Raw genomic sequence first — 19,206 nt, 5'->3', positions numbered from 1 at the left:
TTATGTCGAATTTACCTCCAACAAGTGTTGTGCATATGTGGCCACGTCCAAAACTTACGACACGACCAGATGCTCCAAATGAGCCAGCCCCCACAGCAGGACACTCTGCCCGCCCCGCCCCGCCTGCCTCTCCCCGCCACTAACCTGGTTGTAGTTTCACGCGGGGACGACGTGGAGAAGTCTCGGTGCTCGTAAGGGGCTTTCAGCTCCATCTCCGTCCACCGGCTGTCTGTTGCATCCTCTCCCCAGTTGAGAGACAGAACAACACGGAACATGAGTTTTGCGGGTCTCGGTTCGACGGTGCTTTTCGCCTCCTTGGCGGTTCTTGTCAGCGTTAGCGCCGCGCGCTCGGACGCGCCCCGGGGAGTCGCGGTCGGGTTCGTTTTTGACCCCAAAGCGAAGTGCGAACCTCCGTGCGAACACGCAGGAATCTGCATCCGCAACAACACATGCTTCTGCTCCAAGGGCTATGAAGGAGAGACCTGCCAGTATGGTGATGTTACAAACCTTTTATTTTTTCCTTTTTAAATGCCTTCAATGTGTAGAGCTGAGTTATATTCTCTGTTTGAATAGTAGAACATTCAATAGAACAGTTTAATACAGTACATATGTATTCCTCCTACTGTAGAAGAACCACTGCTTATAGAGATTTTTAGACAAACTTACATCAGTTCAATGCAGAATTATGAAGTAGAAAGATTTCTGTAAGTATAAACAGAGCATCTTGATTTTAAGATATAAAAAGGTCATTTCCCAAACACTAGAAATGAGCACAGCATATTTCTCACCAGCTATGAACTTTTTGCAATATCTAAGAGGAAAGATGAGCAAAACTTTGCATCAGAGTAAAGTCAAAACCTGTGTGTGTCTTGTGTGAATGCAGCCAACTGTTATCCCAAATGTAAGAATGGAGGAGCGTGTCTTCGCCCTGGAAAATGCAGATGTCCACCTGGATTTGGAGGAAGATATTGTCACAAAGGTAGGCGGGTTTTACTGCAGTGACTCGAAAATGACTTAACCTGGTTGGTCCAGCAGTTGTTGATGGAGGTGTGTGGTTTGGGACCCTGGAAGACTCTAAGAGCTGTCCACTTTTTATGAATGGAAACCAGTCTTCCATGCATTTAATCTGAATCTGTCCCATAGTAACTGTATACATCCCGTATTTTCCTTCTTCCATGTCATACAGTAGAAGTTGTATTCATACACTCCAACACACAGCTGTCCCTCTTTTACCAGACATGCACCAGATTCCTTCTGGGCTCCAGTCTGAGAGCAGCTCGATTTTAGCCAGGAACAAAACTGTAGAAGTAAGCATGCAGTAAAAATGTCTCCAGTGGCTCAGCCTTTATGTGCTGTCATGAGCCTCAAGGTTAGATTATCCGTAACAGGGCTGTAGCTACCATTTAGGAAACTAAATTCATGTCCTTCCTGTGAATTTGGGGATTTTATGTTAACAGTCAAATCGAGGTCTCCTTGAGTAGGAATCATGACAGAGTTTCTAGTTGTAAAACCAGTGCAGCTGAAAACGCTTGAGGACAGAACAGAACAGGTAAAACTATCAGCGCCGACAGCTGTGTGATCTGTGTCTGTCTTTTGGCAGTGACGTGCGATGGGGGATGTTGGAACGGAGGGGAATGCACCGCCGTCAACGGAGTGGCCAAGTGTATCTGCCCCTCCAGCTGGACCGGCTCGAAATGCCAAGAGGGTCTGTTTATGGCCGTATCTAATTACTCTATTAACACCACAGGTCAAAGTCACCAAATGGAGCCGGTGTCTCAGCTGGAGCTCTTCATCAGCAGTAACCCACTACGACACTCAAAGTGCTGTTTCCGGTCCACATTGCTGGCATGGTGGGAAGGAGCATCCAGCAGACCCCCGCAGCACTTCATCTAACTTAGTGGCTCTGAGTCACATTTAAATATACAGCTTGTGAATGATGATTGAGAAATTCTTGGCAGTAAATTGCATTTTAAGTTGAGCTTAGCAAAGCAACCCTCTCCTTTTCATCCTCTGAAGAATCAAGGCCGTACAGAGGCGGTTGTGTTTTGTGAAGTTTAGCCTTGCTAATATAAATATCAACGCTGTACGTAGCGTTGTTTAGCTATATGGCTCATTCGCTGGCTTGTTGACCTCTCAAGATCACAGAAAGCACTTTGATTTACCTAATAAAAATAGAAAGAAATGGTTGGACAAGAAGATCGTAACCAATTATGTCTGTAATTTATGCTAAAATAAAGCTGCTGCTAGCAGCTGGTTAGCATAGCTTAGCAGAAAGACTGGAAACAAGGAACGACTACCTGCTCTGTCCAGTGGTAACAAACTCTGCCCACCAGCTCCTCGAAAGCATAAAAGCAAAAATTTGGGGTTTGTTTATTCACTTTCTTGCCAAGTTAACTTTCTGATGTCTGTACACTAAATATGAAGCTACAGCTGGTTAGCTTAGCATAAAAATTGGAAGCACAACCCATTTGTCAAACCATAACTTGCGATCTTTGCGCTTGCTTTTTCTACAAATTAAACAAGATACATAACCTGTTAAAAAGTGAGCTTTAGAGGTGATGGTAGGTGGTTTTTGTTAACCTTAAGAAAGAGCCTGGCTGTTTCCTCTCATTTCCAGTCTTAAGGCTAAGATAAGCTAATCTGCTGCTGACTGTAGCTTCACATGTAGTGTACAGGTATAAGAGGGGTATTGATCTTCTTACCTATCTCACTGCAATTAAGTAAATAAGATTTTTTGTTATAATTATTATTTATGAAAATGATTCACCTGCAGCTAAAGCTCATATCTGCATCCTGTTTGTTCTCCGTGCAGCGATCTGTCCGCAAGGCTGCAGGAACGGGGGCGTCTGCGTGGCTCCAGGAATCTGCAGCTGTCCGGAGGGATGGCTGGGTGGCGCCTGCCATACTGGTGAGTGAAGACCAAGCACTCTCATATGCATCAATGCACTTTACAAGCACGGCTTCTTTTGTCTCTCTTCTTCCTCTCCCGATCCTTCAAATTCTGTTCAGTTTTGGTTGAGCGTTCGCTGGATCCGTGTTAACTGACACCTCTCTGAGGTTTCAGTCTGTCAAACAGCAGAATGACATAAATCACATGCGTGCGTCTGCCAGGGGAAGGTTTTCAGCTCAGCATTTTTCCAGATGTGATAAAACTCAGACATGGAAACACTTTCTGGGGGATTTACAGTCATTGACTTCTTTCTCAGGTTTTAAACACAATTAACTGCTTTTGTTGTTGTTTCTTTTGTCTGTTTTTTTCTCGGCTGTAGCTGTGTGCACTCAGCCCTGCTTGAATGGAGGGAAGTGTATTTCTCCCAACAAATGCCGCTGTCGCCCCCCTTTCTCTGGCCCTCGCTGCGAGGAGAGGAAAAACCCCCACTAGCGTGACCCTGCGGGGGTCAGAGGTCAATGAGGCCCAATAGCGGGCTTGATGCTGATGAAGACCATTTTTTAGCTTTGGTTATTGGTAGTTTTTACATTTTTACCATGTGAAATGTAGTTTTTTTTTAAAGAAACATTGCACCTGTTGAATGTTCTCATTTGATTGTATAAACATGCGATGTACTGTACTGTAATTTGTGTCATTAAATGAATAAAAGAGTGAAATGTGTGATTATGAAAGCTCCTTTAACAAATCAGAAGCATATAAATAGTACATTTTCTTTATTTTGTCACATGTAACTTGTACCACAGTGTTATCTGGTCTTGACAGAGATTTTGTGTAGAAACAAACCCTATATGAACTCCAACAGGTGGTCATTACTTTAAGACAAATGTTGAGAATCAGGGCCAATAAAACAGTTGAAAGCAATAAAGAAAAACAAACAAATGCAATTTCTGTAAAATCACAACATATTCATATGACTGTCTTCAAGTTACTGATGCATACCATCTAAATTACGCATAAGTAATAAAGTATACTTGTATTTATTTTTCTCATAATGAAGAAACAAACAGTGCACATCAGTGTGAAGTTTAATCAGGCTATAATTCGGCTAAATTATGAAAGGCCTAAAACTAAAAGCTTGCTGCAGCTGATGAACGAATCATCATTCAAACCGATTCGTCCTTTCCTACTCCTCATCCTTACATTCACATATCTGAATAAAGTCTCTGTCTGCGCTGCTGATGCATTTAACAGGTGTGTGTCACTCGGAGCCTTGAGGTAGTAATACGCAGGGACGCAGAGACAAGTGCAACACATCACGTCCTGCTGTTAGCCTTCAAATGTGCACAGAGCCACATATTCAAGCACATATCCACCAACACACACACACGCACACACACACGCACACACACAATAACTCAGGCTGCTCTCTTCTTGCTTTGTGCATTTTGTAGCTTCTTTCATCCTCATTTCCATCATGCTTGTGATGCCTGTAAAGGTGCAAACATAAATTCAGTATGTCACATATTGCTTTTTTCATGATATAGGTGCTGGATACTTTTTGTACATATCACAGTCATCATGTGTGCAATTTGTAGCATGGAGAGCCAAATTAGTACCTCACGTATTAGCGTTCAAATTGAGTTACTAATACATGAGAGGTACAAACAGCGGGAATACAGCTTTAACCCCGCAGTCATTAGAGCTGCTTAGTACTTTTCCCGCTGAGCTACAAAGAGACACGTACTGTGTATGAAGTGTAACTCTAATGCTGACCTTTATTGCGCAGGTGAGGCCCTTGTAGCCTTTCCGACAGTAACAATAGTCAGGAAGGACACACCTTCCTCCGTTCAAGCACCGCTGCCTACAGACCGCTGAGGAGGGAATCAACATTCTTTAACATAGTACAGCCTGATAAAATACATTAATCCTGATGACAAACTATGAAATATACTCTACAGAATATATTACTGCATTGTTTTATCTCGGATAAACTCACGTGTTTGACACTGGAGACCTTCCCAGCCCGTGGGACAGTGGCAGGTGTTTGGTCCCAAACACTCGCCGCCATTTTTACACTTTTGCAGACAGACAGCTACAGCGAGAACAGAGAAGGAGGCGTGAACACAGTCTACAGCAGCTCGCAGTAAAATCTGTCACACTGCAACCACAGGTCTTTATAACATAAAGTTATAGAAGTATAGATGCTTGTTGGGAAAAACAAAAAATAAAATACTGCATAAATTATTGTTTTAAAAATTGAAACACGGGACACACTGATTTTGTTTGCAAATGAATGTGTAGAAATGATGAACACCACTTTGGAAATAAGAGAGGAGAAAGAAGAAAAAAAAAAAACGTGTCTATTTCCAGTCTAACATGGTGAGAAAATTCAAGCTTGACTTGACAGCTTTTAAAGTGTTGGAGCCTGAAGTGCTTCATTTCTCAGAAACACTGCAGTGATACCAGTGAGGATTGAATCTTCTTAGTTTCTTCCTGGGATGATGAAAGTAAAAATATCTTCACTGCAGTTCTCACCTGCTGTGGTGCAGAACAAAGTCCTGTGTTTTACCCATAATGTCAAGTTGAAACAGCGTTTGTAGAGTGACCACAGGACTAACTTTGCCCTAAACTGAGGCTCTCAGACAACACTTGTTTCCATGCTGGGCATGACCAGTGTCCTGGCTACCACTCAAATGCATTACTTTATAGTGGTAGGGGCTTTGGGAATTGATCGGCAGTGGTCCAATTAAAAAAAAAAAACATGTGGGAGCTGTGGGAAACTGTAATAAGCATTTCATTTTTCTCTATTTTTTTACATTTCATAGACAAATTGATTAATAAATTGTCTTATATTCTTAGTCTTATAACCATACTGTGGGATTTCTAAGCAGCGGGAAAGAAAGGAAGATCTGCCTGGAAAGCTGAATTTATGGCAAAGAAAAGTGATGCATTTCCTGTTGAAACAGGATGTTCGGGTGTGATGCACCACTCAAAAGTACTTTTCCTTGTTTTGCATGAATTAAAAGTAACGTGACTTTGATGTAAAACTACAAGGAAATGAACTAGAAGTTGCACCTTCAGGTTGTACATTCATATCTGTCCAAACTCATGTAATATATGTAGTAAAGATTTTGAAGGGATTTAATAAAAAAAGTATTCAGTGCATCGTTTGCGTGAAATCGAAGTTATCACTATATTGACATATATTATTCACAAAGATTAACAATCAGCACAGTTTCAAGGTGGACACACAAGATTAGTGTCACGTTGCGTCGTGTGTGGTCACAGTGACCTTTGACTACCAAAGTTATCAGTTCTTCCTTGAGTCCTAGCGAATATTTAAGCCAAATGTGAAGAAACATCCTCCATCCTGAGAGATCTTGTTCATGTGATGGTACATACAGATGGACGGAAACCCCAAAAAACATCATGCCAGTAATAAAATACAGAAGGAAAAACTGGAAGTTTTGCCAGGTATTGATACTTTGATAAATATGTGTGTGTTATGGCAACAGCAGCAAACAGGGCGGAAATGTCATTTTTCCACTTCTTGTCATTTAAGAGGATTTCTTACAGCAACCATATTCAGTGTTAAACTGTTAATTGGATATTTGTTGTGAATTAGCTGCAGACCTTCAATGTTTCGTGATCATAAAGTATGTTTCCGCTAACCTTCCTGAGCTAACCCTAAGAGAGGAGAAGACTGCAGGTTAAACACGTGATTCCAAAGCCCACTCACTGTAAGCATTTATATCTGTATTTATTGTGAATGATTAAAACATGGGGCCACTCACGTATGCTGCACCTCTTCCCTCTCCATCCTGATGCACAGGAGCATGTGTTGGGTCCCACACACTTGCCTTTGTTCATGCAGGTTGGCTCACATACACCTGGAGCACATTTGTTCAATTAACACATTTGTTCCACCATATTTTGAACAGTCAGTGGCAAACATGCAGTCAGTGCTTTTACTTACTCTTTTGACACCTTTTTCCTGTGTAGCCTTCAGGGCAGGAGCACACGTTGTTCCTCATACACTGACCTCCATTCTTACAAGGAGGACTGCATACGGCTGAAAGTCACATTAATATTAAGCACTGTGCACATTGCTAACAGACATGTGAATCCGATTTGTGAACACTAGATTGACATAACCTCCAGCCTCTTGTGCATTATTACGTTTGCACAGAAAGGTGAAAAAGCATCTCCTCTCCTCCTTCTCCTACACTGTAAACTGTTGTATTCAATAGTGAGAAAGCACCTTAGCGAGTTATATGCTTCTGACCCTGAACTGTTTGCACAGAGGAGAAGAGATGTATGTAGGAATCAGTGAATAATAAACATATTATTACTGAAAATAAATCTTCAGCACTGCAGCTGCCACTCAAATCGTTTTAAAAGACAAGTCCGCTGATATCTTTGTATTAAAAGACAGTTTTCATTTTTTAAATCTGGGATTTTCATACCAGTATGAGACACTCACCATAAAACTCTTAATTGAAACCTGGACTATAGAAATTGCAGTCTGGTGACCTACATTTAAAAACTGTTCAGTGAAGCTTTGGAAAATGTGATGCTCCTAAATGGGAAATGAATTAAACAGAGCCAGTATCAGGTCAGTATCAGCAAACCAGTACATCTTTAACCCTGATTGTGTCTGCACTGAAGAGCCTCATCGTGTAAGTGACCACCTCAAACATCCTTCTTTGCAGTCTCTCATAGCTGAAACAGAAACAGGATTGTGTACAATCCCTCTCGCGGTCGAACAGCAGCGCAGTCTTACCGATCTGACACTGAGAGCCGTAGAAGCCGCTGGGACAGGCACAGATGTTGGGCTTAATGCAGGTTCCTCCATTCAGACAGACTGGGTTACACAGAGCTGTGGAAGACACAAGGAGCCTCGTTTACATGAAATATCTGTGTTTCAAGCCTTCTCTTCGATCTACAGTATATGGCAGAGAAAGACCTCTATATGTTTTGCTGTGAACTGTGTTGTCATGCCAACAGCGCCAGCTTAAGTCCTGAGATCCAATCACGAGCATCTAGCAATGTACTGTATTTAGTACGAGATCTGTGTGACGTGTGAGGAAAGCATTTCAGCAGAAGCACTTTGCAGCTGCAGTGTGAATGCACGCTTAATTACAGGTGATGTGTTTTACCTGAGTTACATGTTGGTCCGTACCAGCCAGGCTTGCATTCACAGACATCAGGAGAAACACATTCTCCCCCATTTTCACAGTGCCTGTTACACACCACTGAAACGATAAATGCCAGAAACAGAAACTTGAACTTCACGAAGAGAAAAATCAAAGCAAACATCACAGCATCATGATCATGATCTCTGAAACTGTTTCCTCATATCAGACAACTTGTTACTCTCTGATTTCAGTTAACTGAACTTAGTGCGGATTCAGAAGTCTGAACCAGGGTAACTGAAACAGTGCAGCTGCTTTGTATACAAAATGAAACAGTGACTGAGGTTTAGCATGTTCTTGAGGTTGTTCACATCCATAGTGGGTTAACAGTGCAGGACGCACGAGGCATTTCAGCTGCGTTGTTGATTTTTAAGTACTTCAGCTCTATTTTATTCTGTCTTTTGCATGTAACTGCAGGGTCTGTGTGCTGGGCTCTGTTGGTTTAATCTCTAATAAAAGCTAAAGTTCACCTGTTGCATGGAAACACGTAGCACCTAACACACAGCCACAACACTTTGTGCAGATTAAACAAATAAAACGTAGCATGTTAATTAGTGAGTTTTAGAGGTCTTGGCTGGGTCTCAACCAGGCTAGCAGTTTCCCCCAGATTCCAGTCCTTATGCTAAGCTAAGATAATCAGCTGCTGGTTGTAGCTTCAGATTTTGTCATACAGACATGAGAGTGGTGTCGATCATCTACTTTAACTCTCAGCAGAAAGTGAATTAGCGTATTTCCAAAAATGTTGATACTCCTTTAAAATGAGCACCTTATTTTGTAGTCATTGTGAGTCCATACGACAACTATGTGTCACTGTCCTCCTATTTACAGGCAGACTGCCACTTTAACACAGATTGTAAACACATCACAACATGTTTCACCCGTGTGAAGTACTCTAGTAGAATCTCACTGATTTCACATCTGGGTCCCACGTAGCCGTAGGGGCAGGTACACAGGTTTCTGGCCAGGCAGGTGCCTCCATGTTGACAAGGCGGCTCGCAGCTCGCTACACACAGACAGGGTTGTAAAGAACACAAGCACACTCATCAGTATTCTGTGAGCAGCGTGTGTGTGTGTGTGTGAGCGTGTTCGACAGGTGTGAATATGAGCTCAGGTTACCTTCCTCACAGGTGGGCCCACTGTAGCCTGCAGGACATTCACACACATTGGGTTTCACACACTTCCCCTGGTTCTTGCAGTCAGGTCGACAAACAGCTGTGTGGGAAGAAAAATTCGACTCTGAGATAAATGAGCCGAATCCTCAGAGATGGTTTAACAGTAATGTGTCACGACAGCGTGCCGAGTGCTGCAAGGTTTCCTGTGTTCAAACCGTGTGAGCTGCAGAGGTTCAGGTTCAGTTCAAGAGTGACACTATTTAATGACGGGATAACTTGTTTCCAGCTCAAAAATAAACAAGTCACGCTGGATCAAAATGCTTTCTTTCTCACCGATGTGACAGCTGTACCCGGTGTAGCCTTCCTTACAGGTGCAGGTGTTTGGCAGCGTGCACTCCATGTTCCTCCCACACTGATACCTGCACACAGCTGAAATTAAATCACAAGTTTACATACAGAAATCCTCCTATTATGGGTAGACCTGCTACTCCAAAGCACACAGAAGTTAAAGCTGAAACAGTCAGTTACTTCTTTAAGTAATTTATCCTGCACTAAAAAAACTTTGGGTTTTTAACTGATGGTCAAACTAAAAGGAGCAGATAAAGAGAATAATTTTGGGCTTGAACTTGATGAATGGGTCTTCGTCACTATTCTCTCACATTTCAAAGCTACACTGAGTAACGTTTGCTCAACAAGAGCCAAAGTGACTACAGGTGAAAATTATGAGAAAATGGTAATCTACATTGCTGCTGTGGCTCAGGACTAAAGTTAGTGAACAGACTTAGTAATGGCATGATTTCACAGCATGGTGCAGTTCAGCTCGACTCAACACAACTGTTTTAGTTTTTCACTGTCAGAAGTTGAGGACAGCACCTGGTATTTTTTGCTATCACCTCTGTCGAGTTTCCAAGCGAGCTACTAAACAGTGGAGGAAAAGCACTGCAAACATCCTGAACACCAACCGCAAAAGATGACGTGGTCAACTGACAGAGTGCAGGCGTTCCTCTGGTTCTCAAAAGGAAAAAACACCTCTACTGTTCCTGTGTGTTTGTGTCGTGTTGTGTTCGCTATGATATCAAGAGAAATTCCCGGTACCAAAAGCTTGTTGAGTTGAGTCGAGCTGAGCCGAGCCGAGCCGAGCCAAGCCGTACTATGCAGTGGAAACACTGCGCACTTTGCACAGCAGTCTTTATCTAAAGGTAACATTAACATAAGCCACCATCAGCTATTGGTCATACCAGTAAAACCAATGTTTCAATCTTTCATTAATTGTTCATTAATAGTTGATGAATTGAGAAAAATAATAAATAAACTGAAAACAGTAGAGATGTCTGTGAGGTAAAACTGCCAACAATGCACTAAAGATCACCAAACACAGGAATGACCATCAGATGTGCCTGTTTGACTTATTTCAATGCTAAAGACACAATATCAATATTTATGATCCATTTTATTTTCTTAAAACTATGCTTTGAAAATTGAAACTGCCTATTATTATTGTTATTATCATCATCATCATTGTTATTATTATTATTATTATTATTATCATCATCATCAATACTTTCACAGAGTTGGTGGTTGGGAAGTTTTGGTGAATGTCTGCCAGTCAACAGTCGGCACATGTACCTTTACACGCGACTCCATCTCCAGTGTACCCGTACGGGCAGCGTCCACACCTGAACCCGGTGATGGTGGGCTCACAGGGAACACCGGCGAAGCAGGGAGAGTCAGCACAGGTCACATGGTGAGATGGTGACCCCCATTTGACCCTGGTGGTGAGGTCGGGTTGAAGCTCCACCCCGCTGGGTGGAGGTCTGTGGACAGCAGGAGCGAACACTCTGGTGGCGGTTTGATTCTGTGGCGCTGCTGTGGTCTTTCTGTCAGTGGAGGAAACTCTCCTGATACTGGAGATGGTGTCTTCTGGTCTCGTCCTCCTGTTAGGGGGTCGTCTGGGTGAGGTGGAAGACGATGAAGAGGAGGAGGTGGGCGTAATTTCCTTGCTGGAATTTGATTTGATGATGTTAATATGACCATCTGCTCCGCCGGCGACTGTCCCCTGACCTGTAAAACACTGAAAGTTAGAGGATATGACTTAAAAAACTAACACAAATATAGCCTTGCTTTGTCAGCATTAAAACACACAAACATAATAAAATCCTGAGTTAAACAATTTTTAATAATAATCATATGACACAGCATGTGTAAACAATGAACTAGAGCTTTGATTTAGTTTAAATTTCTCTTACTTTCATATAAAAAAGTAATAAAACTACTTAACAAAAAAGTACAATCAAACAAAGAAACATTGGAGACATCAGGGAGGCAAACATGGCCGCTCGTTTCAAACAAAACAATAACCAATAACCATACTCTGTTCTTCTCATATCATTTACATAAACTCATATAATCCCACTGTTGCATTTTTAATGCTAATTAGATTTAAATGTCATTAATCTAATCACATTTTATTACATTATTATCCTGTGTTGCACTTAGTTTATTTTTTTTCTTATTTGTTTTTTATTACTGAATTTTCACTCAGTTCATTGCATCAACTTGGCGATAAAGAAAATGATTATCTAATGATTCCTGCTGTTTAGCTCTGATGACAACATTCATCATAAAAACAGCAGATAATACATAAACAAAAAAGTAAAAAACACCAATAGTGATAATAAGAACTTTTAGAATTTAATTTATAATTTTTACTGTTGAAATACAGTTTTCATGAAATGTCACTGTGAATATAAAACTATTTTATGTAGGGGCACAGTCAGCTCTTTACAAACCAAATCTACAAAGCACACGTCATGGTCACCAGCGTCCTGTGGCCAGGATCAGAACTGAAAGACGTTTCGCTCGCACCTGTTGTTGTGCACGTTCGGCCGTTTCCATGAAGACCAGGAGGACAGGGTCCACAGACGAAGCCCACTGAGACGTGGATGCTCTCAAAGCACTGGACCCCCGGGTGACACGGCCGCCTGGAGCACGGCGACGGGCCTGAGGGTTTGGGCCTCAAGGAAACCTGCGGTACCCTCGCTGGTGTGGTCACTGCTTCTTGGACCGGAGAGTCGTCGTCACCTTGGAAACAAACAGCATGAAAACAACCTTCAACTGGATCCTAAACAGTTTCTTATTTACGTAAGAATGCTTGAATCCCAGAGAAACAACTAGACGGATGTAAAGCTTTAGAAATTAGAGGATAAGGCTGAAAGGTGAATGAAAGGTGCCTAAGAAGGATGAAAGTATTAGATTAGCATTATTTAAAGGATAAGTCTGTTGATATTATGTTTTTTTCTTATTATCAACAATTTACATGAAAAGTCTGAGTCCAAAATCTGATATGTCTTCTTCCTCAGTGCCACAGAGCTCCAAAAACCATTAAAAACACATCAGTAAGCCTCACTGTTACTCTGGGTCACATGTTCCTTCATTACCATGAACACACACTGAAGTTTATTTTAGCTTAATTTCATTTAACCTTTATTTAAAACAGGGAGCGACTGAGAGCAAGTTCTCTTTTACAATGAAACCCTGATAGCAACAGATTTAATATACACATAAAACAATCCAACCTGAGAGATAACATCAATTCAAATGAAACACCTACATTCACATCACTCTGTGTCTATCAAAAGAGATTTAAACTGACTACATGGGATCAGATCCTCTAGTTTAAAGAGTTTCTGCAGAGCTTCAGTGTTTGTGTGGTGCATTATATCTCAGAGACAGTTTGCCAGTCTCAGGACTGACGTGATGATCCTTGAGGAGTCTTGGGACCGAGCGCAGTGTGAACCTGATTTACAGGTAAGTACAAAGACATGAGAGATCCTTAGGTATTTTGCTAAGAAGTCCTTTATAGCTAAAGAGAAGTCAGTGGTGTCCTCTTCTGACTGCGAACAACTGCCACCCAACTTTCTCATACTGCTACCATCGATGGGTTCTAAAACCATCCCAAGTTATGAGCCGAAGGGCTGAATGACTGGCTGTAGGGGTTTAAGAGTGACAGTAGGAGGGCAAAAAGTTTGACTGAGCAATTTGTTTTCTGCAGTTTTATCTAATACAAGTCTTGTTTCAATAAAATCAAAATGTCTGTTTTCCTTTTAAGTTCATTAATATGTTTTTAAAGCACAGCTTGTCGTCCAGCCAGAAACCAGGGTATTTATAATAGGATACTCTGTCGGTTAGAGTCTAATTAAGAGAAGTTAAATTCATGTCAGTGTGACAACATGGTTTTTTTTTTTTCTGGGTTCAACAGTAATTTAAGATCAATAAAATTTGCTGTATGGTACAGAAATTAAAAATGCTAATTTTAATCTGCTGCATAGAGAATAGTGTCATCTGCATACAGATGAATTGTACCGTTTCTAATCTCATAAACAGTCCTGCTGCAAGAAATAACACATCAGTACATCAAATGTGTATAAAAATCTAAAATTAATCTGCAACAATTGCACCCTTTCCTCCTGTCCAGCTGTTTTAGGAAACTACTGAGCCTAAAAATTAAACAATATATTAATGACGTGTTTTTAAAGATTTATGTCTTCAGTAGGAAACAGTGGTTGGTTGGTTTGAGTCTGAGAGCCACAGACGGGCTGGTAGACTTTCATGGGATGTTAGTAATAACAAAAACAAAGAATATTTCCAACCGTACCCTTTAAGAAATTAAACTTTCCATTATCAAATAAAATTTGAGGTAGAAGACTTACGTGCACAGTTTTTCCCTTCACCGCTGTATCCTTGTGGACAAACTCCACAGATGAAGGAGCCCAGTGTGTTGTTACAGCCAACTCCAGGGAAACAAGGCTGAGAGACACACTCGTCTATATCTTCTCTACATGTTCGGCCTGAAAGCACACGAAACACCAGATGATGTGACGTGGAAATACTGCAAAATAGTTTACAGGTTGTTCACATTTTTGGCTCTCAGTTTCACAAATGAATAATATAAAATATGATAAGTCCTTTTAAAGGAAAGTGATTCTTTTCCTAAATCCTAATTTGGGTTTCTTTGTCATTATTCTACAGTAGGTGTTGATAACATCTGAGATCTGGGGATGCAGTGACACCTGTAGCCTCTGCTTTCAACAGGACAAGTGGTATTGTCTTGCATTAATGTGGAAGTAAAAGAAGTGTTGATTGTAATAAACTGCTCCAGAACAAAACTCAGACAACTACAATAAGTACAGCAGTCAAAGCTGAACCAGAAGATAATGTATGATATAGTGGATGTTTTCAGTGTTAAGTATTTACTTTCATTTGTCATTATTGCATTAGGCCTGTCCACCCGTATGTTCGGGGTGATCTGTGTTCATTCATTCAACACTTCTCTTTCCCATCAGTTCCTGTTATCTTCCTATTGTCGAACGGCACAAAATGGCACAAAAAAGCCAACAAAGCAAAAAAAAATGAAACTGTGTTCACCTCTACAGTAGCACTCCTCTGCAAAGCAGCATCTAGCAGGCCCACCTCTGCATTTCTAGCTTCTTCTTGATGACTAAAATGTTGTAAAACTACAAGAGGTGATGGCCACAACTTCAAAAATAAGACCCAGGAAGTAAAACAAAATTGTTTAAAGGGTGGCAGCCTGGCCAGTAGTGTGGTATGAACTTCTGGAGAAGAACAGTTTTGTAATTCCATCGATAAAAGTCAGTAAGGGTCAAAGATCACTTGATGCCCCTTCAACATTGAGCCCTGCAGAAAGGAATCCATTTCTAAATCAAAACACTTCAAAGCCTTTTGCTCTGTGTTCTTGACTTCTGAAGGAAACGTTCTGCAGGTTGATCCCTACCTGTCATTCCTGGTGGGCAGACACAGGAGAAGGAGTTGGGGCCGTCAATACAGCGGCCCAGTCTGCAGGGGTTCGGTTTACAGTCATCAATGTCCACCTCACACCTTTCACCTTTAAATCCCTCGAGGCACAGACACTGGTACTCGCCGCTGCCGGCAGGGAGGTTGACGTTGGTCACACAGGAAGCTCCATTCAGACACTCACAGGAGAGCACAGTCACCTGACAGGAAGGAAACAGAGGCTGTAGATGGTGGCAGATGGTGTTTGGCTTTAGGTGCTGTTTAGTCTTTTTTATTCCATCATGACCCCTTGAGGAGGTATGTGCATCACACATATGAAATCAAACAATGGATAAACACAATAAAGAAGAAAAATGCTAAATAAACAAATATAAAATAGCGCAAATAAGCACACGCTGGTACAGTAAATATTCGAAATGTACTTTAAAGATGTAGCCATTATTATATTTAACATACTGGTTGCCTCTTCCTGTACATGGTTTTGGAACATAAACATGAACATCAACTCGTCTTTCAAATCATCAAAATGACTGGTTTTGATCGATTAAAAAAAAAACTGTTGTATACAAAAAAAAATCAAAGTAATTGACTGCTGTATGGTAACAGGAAATGTGCACGATGATACAAGTCAAGCAAACTGCAACTTTAGAACCGCAGAGAAAGATTAAATCCTTAATTTCTGTCCCTGGAGCTGAATCTGAATCAGCTGTGAGTAGCTCTTATTTCACACAAAACTCACTGAATCAAGCAGATTAGTTGCAGATGTAGTTTTGATATCATTCTGACATCTTTGTGTATTCTTATGTCACCTTCTCAGTGTGAACACACATCGTGAACAAAACCTGCTCACAGCTACTCAGTAATATGGAGCTGTGACATAATAAGCAGAGACCTACAGATCATCAGCGCCCTCTAGTGGGACAAAGCAACAAATAATTACCAATGGAACATCAAAGGCTTTGTTTGCCTCTTTTGGACCCCCTCAGCAATCCCCTTACCTGTCCAAACTGACCGACACTCACCCCTCCCTTTATTAACACTGCTGCTGAACAAGTAATTAAGGTCTTTTTCAGCAGTAAAGCTGCTCGACCTGCTTAACCTCTCCTGAGTTCATTAAATAGACAAAAGGTGTTTTAGTCCTTGAGGTCCTTTAAGAGTTGCTATAAAAAATGCAAAATTAAATAATAAATGAAACCACAAACAAACTGAAAGGAAAAAGTTTAAAAGGCACATTTAAAAGGGAAAATTATATTAGAAAATGCAGAAAAACAGCATCCACAGATTTTAATGATTCATTTATCCACAAAAACAGAACATAAAGTATCAACAGAAATAATTAAACGGAATTATATATAAATGATGTACAACTTTTGATACAATCATCCATCCCTGACATCATCAGATGAAAATGTAAAATAACCCTGTATACTGCATCATTTCACCTAATTTGCACTTAGTGGGTATGAAACTGATATTTAAGGACTATGAAGGTTCCGACATGACACACAAAAGAAGAAGAAACCCAGGATTACCTGTGTGGAGGCTCTGGTCTCAGCGTTACAGTCGTCAGCCACAGTAAAACGGAAAGTGTGTGTGTCTGTAGTTTCAGCCGTGGCCTTCCACATCAGCAGGCCGGCCGGAGACAGAGATGCACCTTCAGGACCTGATTCCAGGGTGAAGACCACCGGCGAGCCCTCAGGGTCCCGAGCTTGTAGCTGGTAGATGAAATTCTCTCCCTGGAAGGACCGCATATGATACGGCATCGACTGGAGCACCGGAGGCTGATTCTCTGATGGGAAACACAAAGGGGGGAATAACTAAGAGACTTAAAAACTATATTTAAAAAAATGCAGAAACAGCATCATATATCCATATATCATGACTAATTTAGGCCCAGAAACAGAATATTAACAGACATAATTAAACAGAGAATTACAACTTCTGTTAAAATCATCCACCTGACATCCAGGCTACAACTTCTCACTTCAACCAGAACTGTGCACTGCACCACCGTGACTTAAAGCCTGTTCAGGTCCTTAAATCACAAGAACAAGAAACCCCGGATCACCTGTGTGGAGCCTCTGGTATCCTCACAGTAGGTGAGTCATTAGGCGGTGAGTGATGGATGAAAAGGTGAGAATCAGAGCAGTCTTAAAGGTCTGAAACTGTACTTGGAAATTTCACACCATTTTCACACAGATGAAAAAGTGAAAAAATGTTGATATAGATCTGCTGATTTTTGTGGAAATTGTTTGTAGAAGGACTTGATAATCCAAAAAACATGCAACATTAAGTCAGACAGTCAAAAAAGGTGCATTTTTACATACGAATTTTGCCTAATATACAACATCTTTTGAGCCTGAGCACTACATTAGCCAGGCTATATTATTATTATTACCTTCTGATTGTTATTAACTATAAAAAAAATCATTTAATGTTCACATTACAACCTTGGCTACACCACACAGTGCTTAATTTACTGTTTATCACAGATCACTACTTCTATAATAGCACTGTTGTTTTAGCTGCACTATATTTTTCTCATCTTGTGTATTTTATAGTTTTTTTGTTGTTGCTTATTGTTGTTATTGATGCTCTTTCGGGGGCATTTCTGCCTTTATTCAAAGCCTCCATTAGAGAGCTTACAGGAAATGGTATGAGTGTATGTGTGTGTGTGAGTGCTGCCTCCACAGCAGCCTGGTTACTGATATGATGATAAGATATGATCTCATTTCCACTGATGTTGAGTTTTTGTAATTTACTATATTTGCTGTAGTGTTTTGTTTTTGACATTAATCTTTGAGCTATGAAATGTGAAACATTTAGAAAACATCTTGATTTAAACTCTTTAATAACCAAATATATAGAATGAAAGATGTTCTGATCTTCTACCTTTCTATGTAGCAAGTGAATAGCCAATTAAATTCAAAGATGAACAAATGAGCTTGCCTCATGAGTGGATGGAATCAGCCTAGTCAATAATCCACACCGTGTGCTGCCATCGTTATCGTTCAGATCATCAGATTTAACTTCAGTAAGGTCAAAGCTACACATTTCTTCTAACCGGAGCAGAGCACCGTCTGACCTACTTTAAGTTGAAGAAGCAAAGTTGGTCAGAAAGTGTAACAATGAGGTAAGCTGTCCTGATATCAGCGCCGCGGGACTGAAGCAACTTCAATAGCTCCAATCTGCACAGAGCTGCTGACAAATTATCAAAACAGCCCTGAGCCGCTGCCACAGAACTCAGTGATGGCTATCCAACATCAGCTCGAGCGAGGAAGTGACGCATTAGAAACTTCTTATATCAGTCTCACATCGTGTTCAGTGCACGCTACTCTCCCTTTACGATAACATGAAGGAGCTGTGAGACAAAGCAGACGACAAACAATGACGCGTCAATGTGCATACTCTCTGCTATGGACCACGTGTGTTTGGACGAGTCCGGGCGACACGTCAGGCAAGGGCTGCTGGGATTGGACTCCCCCTCGCTGTAACATGAGCCTTCAATGTTGCAGGTTTTCTCCTGGGAAGCAAAGACAATAAATATCAAAAAGTACGTCCAGTGTTTATTTTTCATTGAAACAAACTGCGTTTCATAACGCAACCCCGACCTACATCAGTGAGCGACACAAGTTTATGTAACGTGTAACAAGGCCAGTTTTGTTGAAACAACAAGCACAACTGTTTCCTGTGTTTGAGGATACTCACACAACACTAAATTTCAAGCAGAAATACAAATTTACATGATGAGCGTTCACTCTCCTGCAGAAAACATGGTTGGAATTTAAAAATATATGTCAAAAACAACACTTTATTATACAGAATAATAAAAACCGAAATAATTCAGTCATTAATACATAGTTGATATGAGCTGAATTTAGAAATATTAAACACTAACCACATAACAAATATTCAGTTACAGTCAGTTTTAACAACCTTTCACATCTGTTGCTAAATCTTTTTTTTTTTTTTTTTTTTTTTTCGAAAAACCAGTAACAGAAAATTGAATACAATAACTGATCCTGAGTTCTTTGGTCATATTTAATCATTTGAATCATGCATCTGATTTGCATGACACGCAACAAAATATCTGCTTTCTGTCAGATGTTATTTCTCCAAACGGCCGACAACACTGACAGCGTCAGAGAAGATTCCTTTAAAACTCAGTCAAACCAGTGTTTCTTCAGGGCGTGTTTGC

The 19,206-nt window shown here is 40.8% G+C and overlaps 2 protein-coding genes across 2 annotated transcripts in view; one reads left to right on the top strand and one right to left on the bottom strand.

Moving 5' to 3' along the window:
- The first annotated feature begins 273 nt into the window (after positions 1-273).
- vwde (von Willebrand factor D and EGF domains) lies at positions 274-3,382 on the top strand. Its single transcript, XM_041942268.1, has 5 exons — positions 274-493; positions 884-979; positions 1,601-1,705; positions 2,813-2,908; positions 3,270-3,382. The coding sequence occupies exons 1-5, from the start codon at positions 274-276 to the stop codon at positions 3,380-3,382; spliced, it is 630 nt and encodes a 209-aa protein (XP_041798202.1).
- Positions 3,383-3,692: 310 nt separating this feature from the next.
- vwdel (von Willebrand factor D and EGF domains-like) overlaps positions 3,693-19,206 on the bottom strand; it is a 36,296-nt gene continuing 20,782 nt past the window's right edge. Inside the window, exons 16-31 of the mRNA XM_041942724.1 lie at positions 18,417-18,531; positions 16,541-16,797; positions 14,989-15,208; positions 13,907-14,044; positions 12,063-12,278; positions 10,824-11,258; positions 9,531-9,626; positions 9,202-9,297; positions 8,993-9,088; positions 8,050-8,145; positions 7,674-7,769; positions 6,867-6,962; positions 6,685-6,780; positions 4,887-4,982; positions 4,664-4,761; positions 3,693-4,377 (exon numbers count right to left, since the gene is read on the bottom strand). Of these exons, the coding sequence (XP_041798658.1) occupies positions 4,363-4,377; positions 4,664-4,761; positions 4,887-4,982; positions 6,685-6,780; positions 6,867-6,962; positions 7,674-7,769; positions 8,050-8,145; positions 8,993-9,088; positions 9,202-9,297; positions 9,531-9,626; positions 10,824-11,258; positions 12,063-12,278; positions 13,907-14,044; positions 14,989-15,208; positions 16,541-16,797; positions 18,417-18,531 (2,262 nt within the window). The 3' untranslated portion in view covers positions 3,693-4,362. The remainder of the gene's footprint in view (positions 4,378-4,663; positions 4,762-4,886; positions 4,983-6,684; positions 6,781-6,866; positions 6,963-7,673; positions 7,770-8,049; positions 8,146-8,992; positions 9,089-9,201; positions 9,298-9,530; positions 9,627-10,823; positions 11,259-12,062; positions 12,279-13,906; positions 14,045-14,988; positions 15,209-16,540; positions 16,798-18,416; positions 18,532-19,206) is intronic.

Source organism: Chelmon rostratus, chromosome 8, assembly GCF_017976325.1.
Source record: "Chelmon rostratus isolate fCheRos1 chromosome 8, fCheRos1.pri, whole genome shotgun sequence".
Classification (NCBI taxonomy): Eukaryota; Metazoa; Chordata; class Actinopteri; order Chaetodontiformes; family Chaetodontidae; genus Chelmon; species Chelmon rostratus.
Note: the sequence above shows the minus strand (reverse complement) of the source record. Positions and strands in the feature narration are given on the sequence as shown.

Excerpts from the sequence above, each read along its gene's own strand:
- vwde (XM_041942268.1), top strand. The coding sequence starts at position 274 with ATGAGTTTTGCGGGTCTCGGTTCGACGGTGCTTTTCGCCTCCTTGGCG. Across the intron at positions 980-1,600 it reads AGGAAGATATTGTCACAAAG|TGACGTGCGATGGGGGATGT; the intron begins GTAGGCGGGTTT and ends GTCTTTTGGCAG. Across the intron at positions 1,706-2,812 it reads CGGCTCGAAATGCCAAGAGG|CGATCTGTCCGCAAGGCTGC; the intron begins GTCTGTTTATGG and ends TTCTCCGTGCAG.